The sequence below is a fragment of the Saccopteryx bilineata genome, chromosome 2 (genome assembly GCF_036850765.1).
Source record: "Saccopteryx bilineata isolate mSacBil1 chromosome 2, mSacBil1_pri_phased_curated, whole genome shotgun sequence".
NCBI classification, from domain to species: domain Eukaryota; kingdom Metazoa; phylum Chordata; class Mammalia; order Chiroptera; family Emballonuridae; genus Saccopteryx; species Saccopteryx bilineata.
Window position 1 is genome coordinate 153,781,724 of NC_089491.1, and position 13,941 is coordinate 153,795,664.

Here is a 13,941-nt window from a genome sequence, read left to right on the forward strand (position 1 = left end):
AAACCAACATTACATGAAATGTTACAGGGGCTTCTTTAAGAAGAAGAAATAAAAATTAAAAATATGAACAATAAAATGGCAATAAATACAAAAAAAAGTAGTTACATTCTGAGGTATTGGGGATTGGGACTTTGATATGTAACAATACGTCACAGGGCATGTTACATGTTCTGTTAGCATACTATACACCTCACTTGTTACATTTTACCTAATTCAAATTAATATCTGGTGTAATTAATTGTATAATGTTCATCCTCCTTTTTAGGCTGTGAGAATCAGGAGGCCAGGAATTTATTTGTGGCTAAATCTTCAGGCCTGGGACATAATATGTACCCAACTGTTAGAGGTAATATATAAACAAACAAACAAAACAAAATAAAATAAAACCAAGTTTCCACAGGAGTTCAACTAGAAAAATTTAAAAATGGCAATATACCTTTCCTTAGCAGCAGGTACCATACTTTAACTGCAAATGGGAATTTTAGTTCTAGGCAAATATATATATAATATCAAGTCACATGAAATACATGTTAATTTGAAAGCTATTGATTTTTTTTTTTTTTTCATTTTTCCGAAGCTGGAAACGGGGAGGCAGTCAGACTCCCGCATGCGGCCGACCGGGATCCACCCGGGATGCCCACCAGGGGGAGATGTTCTGCCCCTCTGGGGCGTCGCTCTGTTGCAACCAGAGCCATTCCAGTGCCTGAGGCAGAGGCCACAGAGCCTTCCCCAGCGCCCGGGCCATCTTTGCTCCAATGGAGCCTCGGCTGCAGGAGGGGAAGAGAGAGACAGAGAGGAAGGAGAGGGGGAGGGGTGGAGCAGATAGGCACTGCTTCTGTGTGTCCTGGCCGGGAATCGAACCCAGGACTTCCACATGCCAGGCCGACGCTCTACCACTGAGCCAACCGGCCAGGGCCGATTTTTTTTTAATAGTTGTGTTTGTATTTTACTTGTAAAATCTCTTTTGGTTCTGTGGTTGGATGAGAGCTATAACCATCAGGAGTTTACACATAGTTTTATGTTAGTACATATTTAAATAGCATAATAAATGTTAGAAGTCGGCAGTGGAGATATCTCTTAAAAAGATTCCATCCATGATTTCAAGTTGAGAAGTGAGGATGCCTTGAACACTGGGTTGAAGTCAGAAGCCTGTACCGGAGAGAAGCAGGGCTGAGCGGCAGGGAGGGACGGCAAGGTCCACACAGCATCTGAGCGGGTCTCCTCCAGATACAGCCCAGGAGGAGGCTGCCTTGAGGAAATGGGGAGCCATGTACTGTAATTTGCATCATTTGAGTTATTTTATTGTAAATGGAAGCCTAAGGGGGAAACAAATTTTAACTTCATTGGAAGACTAAGAATTAAGATTTTTTTAATGAAAATTTCCCGTTTATGAAACAGAAGCCATACAAATTACATACCTCCACCCAGAAACCACCAGCTTATAGACAAATGTACTTGAAGGATCTCATTCTTTCAACAACTTCTTCCCTTTGTAAGATAGCCATGTAGCAATAACGGCTTCCACTGGTAAAAACATAACCCCAGAAGGTCAGCGTACTGAGAATTACTTTAGAGAATTACTTTAGAAATGAGAAGAGGACAATTCAGAGAAGCAGTCTGTGCCTAGAACAAATAATCACAAACATGGCTAAGAGGGAAATTTAATCCTGGTTTTCTAATTTTGTGCCAGTATAAAAAGTATTTAAAACTTTATTAATAATTTGTTTATTTCCACTCAATTCTATTACAAGGAAAGGCATTTTTATAAAACAATTACTATTCTTCTCTCTTTCAGTTAAAAAAAAGAATCACCTAGGCCCTGGCCGGTTGGCTCAGTGGTAGAGCGTCGGCCTGGCGTGCAGGAGTCCCGGGTTTGATTCCTGGCCAGGGCACACAGGGGAAGTGCCCATCTGCTTCTCCACCCCTTCCCCTCTCCTTCCTCTCTGTCTCTCTCTTCCCCTCCTGCAGCTGAGACTCCATTGGAGCAAAGTTAGCCTGGGCGCTAAGAATGGCTCTGTGGCCTCTGCCTCAGGTGCTAGAATGGCTCTGGTTGCAACAGAGCAACGCCCCAGATCGTGGTTGGGCTCATGCAGGAGTCTGACTGCCTCCCCATTTCCAACTTCAGAAAAATACAAAAAAAAAAAAAAAAAAGGAATCACCTAAAATTCCAAATTAATTTTCATAGATAAATGCACAGGATAATAATTATTTTTCCTTTAGAATTAAATAGTATATGAATTATATATAATTAAAGTAAAAAAACTAGTGTACATTAAGCTATCATCATGACCCAGCCTGGTACCCAATCCCATCAGTGGTCCTCCATTTTACATTATCCTACTAGATTGTGTTTACATTTTCCCCTTACACAGATTTGGGGAGGAAAGGGAAAAGAAAGGCAATACGTGGTGGGAAGACTACAAGGCTTTGTATCAAGGCACTGGGTCTCAAGACACAACTCTGACTCTAATCACTACCTAAACCAGAGACCTAACCTACACCCTCCATATTTCCACATTCACCTACTCACCAGTCCTCCTCCTGGGTATCTCTGCATGGCTTGAAACAGGGCAGTGGCCTCTTACCTGCTCCCTACCCCCTACATCCCCTCCCTTTTCCTCCTTGATGCTAAAGTGATCTTTCTAAGATTCAAATCTGATCTCTTCACTTCTCTCTTGGAAGTCCTTCTTTTAACCCATCACCTACTGGATACCATCTGAAGTCTTCAACCTGGCATACAAAGTCCTTCCAAAGCTGGCTCTCTATAGCCTCATCTCCTTTTTTCCAGTTTCCCCACATTGCGGGGAAATGCATATTCATATTCAACAGTCAATATGCACGTGTGTAGTCTATATTCCAGTATAAGTAGTGGCTCCTGGAATCTTTTATTCCATAGTGCTACCGTGCCTCTTGCCCGAAATATTGGTCCTCATTCCCCCTTCCAACATTCTAATCTCCTCCCCTTTCTTCAAATCTTTTAGCACTTCCTCTGTGCCGCCTCCTCTGAGAGCTATGCTCAGAAGCTTCCTCTTCCCACTTGCCTTCAGTACAGTCAGTCCCTCTTCTCCACTCCTTCCGCAGGAGTCTGCACAGGAGAAGGCTGTACTGAGTTATCCACCATAGCAATGACTTCTATAACTACATAATAATCTCCTTAAAAATGGGAGCCATGACTTTCTCTTCTCTATTCTCCATCATGGCAGTTCATGGCCAATATATGTTTACTTAATACATGAAATGTGGCCTTGGACACATTTCTTTTGACACTGGAGTTTCTTTTTCCTCATGAGAGCTGGACTAGAATATACCAAAGATCGTGGTCTTATAAAGTTCTGTGTTTCAGTGCAGCTTTTCATAAAACACTGGTCTTTATTTTTTTTCACTAGTTTATGAAGTCTTTAAAGAATAAAAACGTCTAATTTCATCACCAGGACACCTTGAGGTACTGAGTTTACAGATCTATATCAAGATATAAAAGTAATGGCAGTTGTCACTACTGAGCCCTGAACTACAATATTTGCACTGTCATAAATTCCCCCACATTTGCTAATTTCACTTAATCCTCCCATGAGGTAGATATTACTTGTCTTCATCTTAAAGAAGAGAATACAATGGCTTTGAGAAGCAAAAAGACTACAAAGCTAGGAAGTGCTAAAGTGGATTTAAATATACTGCTGTTCAACTTCAAATATCATGTGGTCCACTCCTCTGCTGGGTGGGGCTAAGAAATCTATCCAGGATAGAAACCATGTCTTCACATTCTATTTGACACCTGATTTGGTGCTTAAAGTTTAATTGTTGTTGAAATGAAAGGCAATAAGAAAGTCAATCAGGTGCATTTTTATCAGTAAATACATTTAAAGAACATTAACTTTCCCATTAAACTGACAGCACCCTTTGGCCACTGACATGCCTAAACACGTAGTTCTCTAGAATAAGAAAATGAGTATTGGTAGATTTTTATATTTAGCAAACCTTTGAATTTAAAAAGAAACACATTGTAATAAAAGATAAAACAAGACATCTAAAACCAGGTAGTGCTTTAGCATTTGAATAGCATTCTCTATTAGACATTATTTTATATTACTATAACTTTTAAATTTTGTGTTAGTAGACTATTTATTATATTTTAATTAAAAATAAAATGACCAGATCCTAAATGCCTTCTGCCATCAGCCATCACCAGCATTTAATATAATAGTTTTAAAACTCATGATATTCAATTCTCAATATCCTTTACCAATTGCCATTGACACCTCTTTTTCTTCATGAAAGAAACCAATCAGGCTGCCGCTGAAGGAAGCAGTGTCTGAACTTCCTTTGTCTCGCCACTGGGCCTCCTGATAGTCAGGCATAGTTCAGATGGATGGCTTTAATTAAATAAATTGTTGGCAAAAGAGCAAATGCACAATGTCTATTAACAATATAGTAGTTTCCCAGTTCGCTGCAGTGAGGAAGAATACCTAATTCTTATTTATTCTTGCCTTCATGACAAATGCTCTTTGAAAAGAAGGAAAACTACGTAATTATGTCAAATCTTTGGAGGAAAAACCACTCACTTAAATGAGTTTCTTTAATTCTAGTCAAATAAGTCTACTTAAAAATGTGTTGGTGTTTCAATGCTTATGGTTAGAGTTAATTAAACTATGTAGCAAAGGAAGTTTGTCAAAAGCCCAAAATATACTTTGGGAGCTTCTTCCAGATACATGTAACTAAAAAACTCTTCTGATGAAAGAACTGTTGCAGTTTATTAAAATTCTGTTTAAAAAAACATAAGATATTGCAATGTTAATATAATGCTAAAAGCTTCATCTCAGGAAATATAACTTTTTTGAATTAACTCTTTAGAAACTGGTGCCCTAACTACTGGCTTTGTAACATTAGTCAAATTTTTTTCCTTCTCTGATCATCAGTTTCTTCATCTGTCAGGGTAAATAAAAATAATACTACCTTACAGGCATCGGTAAGGCTGTACCAAATAATGCAGTGAAATATCGAGCACATGCCAGCCACACAGCAGACTCTCCATGCATACAGGTTTCCTCTCTTTTCCCCACAGCACTCCCCAGTCAAAACTCAAATTTAAAATTGGACTCTGTTAAGCAAACAGTATGTGGTAGAGTCACCAAATCTTTGAGTGATGTGAGAAATGACCATAGCTATAATAAAGACATACTACTTAAGCCCCCTGCGCTTTCTCATATTTTATAAAAGCTAATTCTTTACACCTAAAGAGATCCAAATACTCTCATTTGACAAAATAGAAGCAAAACCCAAACACAATAATTCCTACAAAAGTTCAAAGGGAAGTTCTCGAGTAAACCTCCAAAACATATGAGAAGAACAGAAAGGCAAGGGTGGAGGGGAGCCATACAAAATGCATACATACATTTTCCCCTAGTTAAGATATATGTTTGTATGCATACAAGGCAAAAGAAAGGCATCATTCATTACTGAGGTATCTGCCCTTTTACACTATGATTCTCCTTAACAACTATTAATACATTCCTATTATACATAACCAGCTAATAAGATTAAAACAACTAATAAATTACTTAATTTAATTTGATAGAAAAGGATGTTAAATAGAACAGTTTTCAGAATCATTTCACTTCTTCTGAAACATTTACCCAAAAATGTATTAGGTGTTTTCTAAATGAATTGGGTTTATCAGCTCACGCAGAAAATAGGGGGGGGGGGGGAGACAGAGGAATGTGTCCTGAATTTTAATAGTATGTCACACTGTACATAAGTGAATCTTAACATGTCATTTGGGAAGTGATGCACTTACTGCAACAACCCATATGTTAGTTTCCCTACTCAGCACTGCATGCAGTAGCAATAGTTCACTCAATATCATCTTGACAGAGGCCTTCAAGTGGAAACCACATTATAAATGGTGTATAGGTGTGCCATTAATTTATATAGACTGGCCAAACCTTTCTTTGTATGTGTCAATACCAAATAAGCAGGTTCCCTAAATCTTTGAATTGAGATTAGCATTTTTTATAAAAGAAGAATACTGAGAAATACTTGTCCAAATATGTGGTCCTTAAAGAAACTAGCAGCCTGTATTAATTTGCATTACGTTTCAGAAAGAGATTTAGCTCAATAAAATCTACATGAAAAAATGTTATGCTAGAGTAGTCTCCATAATGGGTTTTAGAATACATATTTAAATGTAAATTGAGTGTAGAGAATATGGAAAGAGCAATGGTCATGTGAGTATAAGCAACCTAAGAATTTAATGGTAACATATTAGAAATTGACTTTTTGGTCAGTGTTATCCCCAGACAAAATTTAAAATGTATTTTCTCCTCTGGTTCATTATTTTCCTTATCAACCTGATAGTTCAATCTTTCTGTTTATATTTAACAAGAACTTAATGCAACACTATTTGAATTAATTAACTTTGTAAATTCCAAAGAAAAAAGTTAAATACAATCTGATTTCAAATGCAAATAGACAATATTGCTCATTACAATAAAATTCTCCCAAAAGGATAAGCCAATGTCAAGCAGTATCCTCTGACATATGCATTAAAAATCAGTTAATTTAAATATTTCTTTATATATATATATATATACACACACACACACACACAACTGAAACACAAAAGAGGAGATATTAAAGTGATCAAAACACACATACTTATGCATGCCCAATGAAACAGGACCTCAAAAAGAAATACCACAACCAACAAAAACAATACCAATTAGAAAAGCATCACAATATAAGCAAAAACCAAGAAACCTTTAAAGTGAAAAAAAGACACAAAGTAACAAGGGTTCTCTGTTTTCTCCTATGGGAGAAAATAAGGCAGAATGCCCCATTTCTGACTCAGATTTTTATGTTCTGGAGGAAATTCCATCTTTTCTCCACTAAACAGATTAGCTGATCACCTTTCAAAGTTACCATTTATTTTTAAAAGACATATATTTTGTCACAATCCAAAAATCTACCCATTTCAGCATTCCTATTAAATGTATTAGCAGTACTCCAGTGTTTTCTTTAACAAACATACAGTTAACATCAAGTGCACTGTGACATTTAGTTCATAGGACAGTCCATGCCTGACAGAACGCTTGCATTTAGTGCTTTTACCTCGTTATAAATTATTGGTACCACTATTTACAACTTTTAAGATGAGGTTAACTTAAACAGAAAAGCAGAAGCATTTCTAAAGCCGGGGTGCATTTTGAAAAGAAAAACGTCAAGTTGCTCACCAGGAAATGTGCTGGAAATGCACACACATATCTATTAAGGAGGTGGTTAAAAAGGGATAAATTCCCTGAGTCATTAAACAGGATATAATTCAGACAGGTTGTGCCACCTAGAGAAAAACTGGAAATCGTGCATTGGCTCTTCAGTAGTAAGCATTATTTCAAAACCCTGAAACTTTTGGCATGCTCAGTAACCAAGCCACCCTCCAAACCAACTCATCAAGCTGCTGGAGTAAGCTACCCTGACAACTTTGCCTTCTACACCCACCAGACTGGCCTCCTCCTGTTTTCCTCACCCACCCACCCTAGCAGCACCATTTAACCTCAGCACAGACCGTTGTCACAACCCATGCGAACCCAGCATCCTGAAACCCATCCCAGTCTAAAGCATTTTCCTCGAAGCCCGGGCAGGTCAGGGTAGGAGAAGCAGGGGAATAACCCTAGTGGACTTTGCCAACCAAGGTCCCTCTGGGTGATAGCAGAGCCGCGGCGCACACCTCTCCAACCCTTGCGGCCTGTATAGGAAATTCTGGTGTACTCAATACATCATATCCAAGTCACCGCGCTGAACTCCCTGGTCACTTCGGCACAAACCAAACACCATAAGATAACCTGAACAGAACCAAGCCTTCAAGGTGCAAAAGGCCTTCAACTTTTCTCTCGGTACGTTACTTAAAGGCAACGTGCCCAGCACACTTGTCAGGCTGAAGCACAAAAGATCTACAAGTAACCAGGCACGCAGAGCCGCTTTCACAAAGAAAACAGACAGTAACTGTGAAAAGCCCGCAGTCCTGCGGTATTAACTTGACAGCTAGGACTGCGCTGGAGCATAACTCATCTCCGAGGCATCTCTCCCAGCCCCAGACTTTCAGCTAGGGGCAGCTTCCTCTTCCCCGCTTCTCCCTCAGGAGACCCAAGGCAGCGTACACTTCCCGCCCCCACGCTCTTCCTCCGCCAACACCTTCTCTCTTCCTCCTCCTCCTTCTCCTCCTCCCTGAATCTCCAGCAACTTTGGGCTTGGCAGCAACATCAGATCTCAACCAGCGGCGGGGACACCGCGAAGGCGGCCAAGGGAGGAGGTGGAAAGTTTAAAAAAGTCACTTAAAGCACTGCAGGATCCCCCACCCGTACCTACCCTCCAGCCCAGCGCCCACCCCGCAGACAGCAGCTCCAGGCTCCACGTGCGAGCCAGCCCTGGAGAAGCTAGAGTTCCCCTCTGTCCTCCCCAGAAAAAGCTTTTCCCTTAGCGAAAAGTTGGCTGCTGTAGCACCCTTCCTTTTTCCCTTACCCCCCCCCCAAAAAAAATCTGAGTTCGCAATACGCCGCCGGCTTCGCCCGCGGCACCAGTGGGCGCGGCGCCCCTCCCCCGTCGGCCGGTGGACAGGTCCGGAGGGAACTGGGGAGACGGAGGCACCGGGGGCGCCCCGGCCCGGACCCCCGTCCCCGCCTTCCCCCCGCGCCGTCGCCGCACTCACCTCTCTCCTGTTCTTCCGCCTGCAAGCAGATGGGGATATTCTTCTTCCAGCCCGGCATGGTGCCTGCTCTCTGCGCTCGCTCTCAGGCTCGCTCCTCGCTCGCTCGCTCCCTCTCCCCGCGGCTCGCCGCGCCTCCCTCTCGCGCTCTCGGGCCGGCCGCTGTGCGCTCGAGGCTCTTCAGCGGGGCTGGGGCGCCGAGGCGGCTCCCGGGCACATCGAGGCGGCGCCGCACGCCCCGCGCTCGCCTCAAACTCGCTGCTGGCTCCGGGTGGCGGCGGCTGGGCCGGGCCGGGCCGGGCGGTAGGGGCTGCAGCAGCGGCTGCCGCGGTGAGGACGGGAGGCCGGGCCGGGCCGGGGGCGGGGGGCGCGTGCAGGCCGAGAGCCGGGACTGCGGAGCCCTCGGGAGGTGGGCGCCGGTGGGAAGAGTGGGCTCCGCCACCGCCTCTTGCCCTCTTCCTGCTGCTGCTTCCCCTTCCTTGTCTCCCCGCCGCCAGCAGGTGGGACTCGGAGCCGCCGCGGCCGCCGCACAAAGCTCCGCCGGCGGCAGGACTGAGGCTCCGGGCTCCCCCGGCGCCTCTCGGCGGCGCCTCTCCCGAGACGCGCGCGAAGCTGAGCGGGCACGGAGGGGCGCGCGCGCTCACACCCTCCGCGCCCCGGCGGCCGGCCTGCGAAGCGCGCCCGGCTGGCCAAGTACCGAGCCTGGCACCCAGCCGCGGGTGCGGAGCCCACACCGACCCCCAACAGCCGCCACTCCACCCTCTTGGCGGCTCCGCCGGCTTAGGCAACGACCTCAAAGAAGTAGGGGGCAGTGTCCTTCCCTCTAGTCCCTCCTCCTCGCCGCCCCCTCCCCGCACCCCACCCCCGCCCTGGCTGTCGCCCACTCCCCCAAGTCCAGACTTTGCAGCTGTGGATCCTCTAACTTCACCCCTCAACTAAGGGCAACCGCAACTTTCTGGATGACCAGCAATGGTTCCAGGAATACATTTTCCGGTGAGGTGGGAAGGGCATGAGTCGAGAACCTCTTTTGTTTTAAATGAAACAAGGAGAGCTTCACTGCGTGAATATTTAATTGCGTCGTCAAGTATAAGAAAGGTTTTATGATCAGGTCTTACGATTAGTTACTTCCCCTTGTCATAAGCTCACAGAATATCCGTGGAAGAATGAATAAGAGGAAGATGCTGACCAGACATGGGGGTGCTTGCCTCTGATTTCAATACTAGGAGGGGATCCTGACAATCTTCCAAATGACACATGGCAACTGTAAGTCCCGCAGAGTAAACTTCCATCTTCCTCATATTGGGGGTCCTGGCTAGATAATACCTATGTCTTCACTTTCTAAGTGTCTGACGTGGACTGAAGATTTTCCGGCCCTGGGGCTACAACTACTGGTCTCTAAGTTGTTGGGGACCAACCACTGCACTGCACTGTTATGCCTCTCTCTGCCCTGCAGTTTATTTTGGCCTCTGAAGGGAACTGCAATTTGCTCTCCCAAACTGCAGACACTGGCTCTTGCCAACCTTCTTGCTCTCTTCTCTTGGAAACATAATAATATAGCCAGAGAATTTAGTAACTACAAAGGACAGAAAAATAGAATTTTTTCTCTGCCACTGCATAAACAGTCTTATCAGGCGGGGATGTTTGCTCCTGCTGCTGCCCCGTGGCTGGGTGGCTATCTGTCATTACAAAATGCCCAGATGCCAAAGACAAGTGGCTATCTCTCCTAAGCAGTGGAGAGGCCCAGGCCCAGCAGCTTCAAAGGTAGGAGAATTGAAGGGCTAAATGAAGGGCAGAGTCCAGCCTTCCCAGGGGCTTACCAGTAAAATCTGCTGTGAGCTGCTCAAATCTTCTTTTCAGATTCTTTGAGAAAGAAAATCCAAAAAATCCATATGAACATCACAACTGTCTTCCTTAAATGGCCCACTCTCTTTCCTGAAATAGTGTTGACCTAATCTTATTTCAAGATCTAGTCCCACTATCCTTGGATATGGAGGAAGACATCGTCGTTGATTCCTCCGAAAGGACCGAGCAAACCCATCCTGAATAATCAGGACAGCTGGTGCATGTATGCAGGTAAAGACCTAGGTTTTCAACAGTGGCCATGCTTGTCTTTGTTTTCATAGTGTCTTATATAACATTTTATATGTATGTGGTTGTTCTAACAAGCATAATTACAGAAAACCTATACACTAAGGTATAGATTGAACCATACTCTTATAGTTATACTCAGTGGTATACTCGTCCTGCCAAGATGAGTGACAATTTACAGTTGATAGGGAGCTCCAGCTCACAACTGTTAAAATAATAGTATTTTAACTCAGGTAGACCAAATTCCTACTATGTGTCAGACTCTGGGCTAAATGCCCAATTCAGTAGTAGAAGATCGAATGAATACATTCTCTTATGAGTTACAGTCAGATATTATTTTACAGATTATACAACAGAAACTGGTAAAGAAACTCTGAAGAATAGATTTCTATCTTCCCCAACCTCAAAGTACTTACTGTCTGAACACTCGTTCAACAACATCCAACCTTATATCATCTTCATATGTAAATCAAAGTCATCAGCTAGGCTCTAAGGGAGGGGTCCCCAAACTTTTTACACAAGGGGCCAGTTCACTGTCCCTCAGACCGTTGGAGGGCTGGAATATAAAAAAAAACTATAAATAAATCCCTATGCACACTGCACATATCTTATTTTAAAGCAAAAAAACAAAACAGGAACATATACAATATTTAAAATAAAGAACAAGTAAATTTAAATCAACAAACTGACCAGTATTTCAATGAGAACTATGGTCCTCTCACTGACCACCAATGAAAGAGGTGCCCCTTCAGAAGTGCGGAGGGGGCCGCATAAATGGCCTCAAGGGGCTGCATGCGGCCCGCGGGGGGCCATAGTTGGGGATCCCTGCTCTAAGGTCTCTGGAGGAGGGGGCATGGCTTACCTCTTTGCATCCCCAGACCCAAGGGCAGTAAGCATTCAGTCAATGATGGCTGATAATGATAGGATTAAACCTCATTTGGGCTACCCCTAAAATATGACCTCAGAGAAATAGGCCCTTAATGAATCCTTTTCACAACACTCTGATACTATTTGATAATATGGAACCAGAAATAAAAGAGATAACTAAATCATTGAAAACTTAGCCTGATATATTTATCTATTGTTGAAGTCATCGCATATTCAATGTACCGTATATAAAAACTTATTCCAAGGAAATCGTGATACTATCAGTACCTTTATGAGAAAGAAATCTACCAACCAGTTGGATATAAGATACATACATTATTTTTATTCTTTACTAAATTTTAAATTTAATGTCCTTTAAAAACTTTAACTGCAGTTACAACTGCAATGTCTGTTTCTAGACATCAGCTCATTTATATTAAGAATTGGTGCTCCATTTTTAATGTAAATTCTTCTAAGTTATTTGTACAATCAGAATGGCTTTATAGACTGGGTTTACAGAATTCAGTGTTTAATTTAAATTAATTATGTTACCTTAACCAGTGTACACAGTTGATTGCACAGGCCATAGGCTGTAATCCTAAGTGTGGCCTTGCTTGATTTCCTTTTCAATTTAAAAAATTTTAAATAAAGTGAAAAAGAGACCCGTTTTCTTCCTACTAGTGCCTCTGTCACCTGGTAGAAAAGGGGAGGAGCCTTTAAAAGCTTTAATTTTACTGTTTGATCACCTTTCAAACTTACATGGATGCACTCAGCCCATTAAAGAATTGAAAATGTATGTGATAGAAAGAGCAGTCCCCTTTTCAATTCCTTTGTACTGTGACAGCTGAGCTTCCAGTCCTCCTGTTCACAAGGCTTTCATTCTAACAGTGTGATGACTTCCTGGGACTGAATTTCATGAGTTTGAGGAGTCCCCCAGGAGATATGAAATTCCAGCTGTTATTTTGGATCGGCTCCAGGGCCTAAAAACATCCACAATATATTTTTTTAAATCATGCATTGATTTTTCTGGATTTACACATCGCATACTAAGCAGCCACCTGAAAGTTTCAATACCGCTACCAAAACAGGCAGGCACTTCTTTTCTGTGGCATGCAGTAAACTTGAAAACTCTTTTAACGCCCGATATGCACTCCTAGTGGGTACCCACGGATTCTTTTGGATGTTCTTCTTAACTCACTCTTGCTGCAAAACCCTCTTTGAACATTTAAAATGAAAGAAGCTTCCTTTGATAGTTTGTCTTTTGGGGGGAGAAAAGAAGAGAGCAGAAAGCAAACAATGAATGAAAGCGGTTTTTACTTTAAAATCGTCAGTTAGGAGAATGTGATGGGGAAAGGGGAAACATAAAAGGAAAACTCTAACAAAGAGTCATTCAGGTAAAGCGTGTGTGAAAGCAAAATAAAAGTTCATTTAAGAAAGACAGCAGAATATATTTTAAAATGGCAGTACAGAGCATAGCAGTTGGAGTCAAAGTGATTATAGTGGTTAATTTTATGTGTCAACTTTACTGAGCTATGGGATGCCCAGATATTTGGTCAAACAGGAGCCTGTGAGGGTGTTTTAGATGAGTTAACATTTAAGTCAGTAAACTGAATAAAGCAGATTGCTCTTCCTAATGTGGGTGGTCCTCATCCAATCAGCTGAAGGCCTACATAGAACAAAAGGGCTGACCCTCTCCCAAGTAAGAATCCAGGCCCTGATGAGTTGGCTCAGTGGTAGAGCATTGACCCAGCATGTGGAGGTCCAGGGTTCAATTCCTGGGCAGGGCACACAGGAGAGGAAACCATCTGCTTCTCCACCCCTCTCTTTTTCCTTTCTTTCTCTCTCTCTTCCTCTCCTGCAGCCATGGCTCAAACCCAGGCACTGAGATGGCTCCATGGAGCCTCTGCCTCAGGCACTAAAAAATAGCTTGGTTGAGAGCATCCGCCCCAGATGGGCAGAGCATTGGCCTCAGATGGGTGTTACTGGGTGGATCCCTGTCAGGGCATAAGTGGGAGTCTATCTCTGTATCTTCCATACTCTCACTTAAAAAAAAAATAAATTCAGCCTGACCTGTGGTGGCGCAGTGGATAAAGCATCGACCTGGAAATGCTGAGGTCGCCGGTTCGAAACCCTGGGCTTGCCTGGTCAAGGCACATATGAGAGTTGATGCTTCCTGCTCCTCCCCCCCTTCTCTCTCTGTCTCTCTCCCTCTCTCTCTCCTTTCTAAAATGAATAAATAAAAAAAATTAAAAAAAAAAAGAATTCAAAGGCAGTTGCCTGACTTTTTTCCT

The 13,941-nt window shown here is 42.9% G+C and overlaps 1 protein-coding gene across 1 annotated transcript in view; it reads right to left on the bottom strand.

Moving 5' to 3' along the window:
• The window catches only part of GRIP1 (glutamate receptor interacting protein 1), a 749,322-nt gene extending 740,479 nt beyond the window's left edge, over positions 1-8,843 (bottom strand). The window contains exon 1 of the mRNA XM_066258209.1: positions 8,699-8,843. Coding sequence (XP_066114306.1) covers positions 8,699-8,756 — 58 coding nt within the window. The 5' untranslated portion in view covers positions 8,757-8,843. The remainder of the gene's footprint in view (positions 1-8,698) is intronic.
• Positions 8,844-13,941: the final 5,098 nt, after the last annotated feature.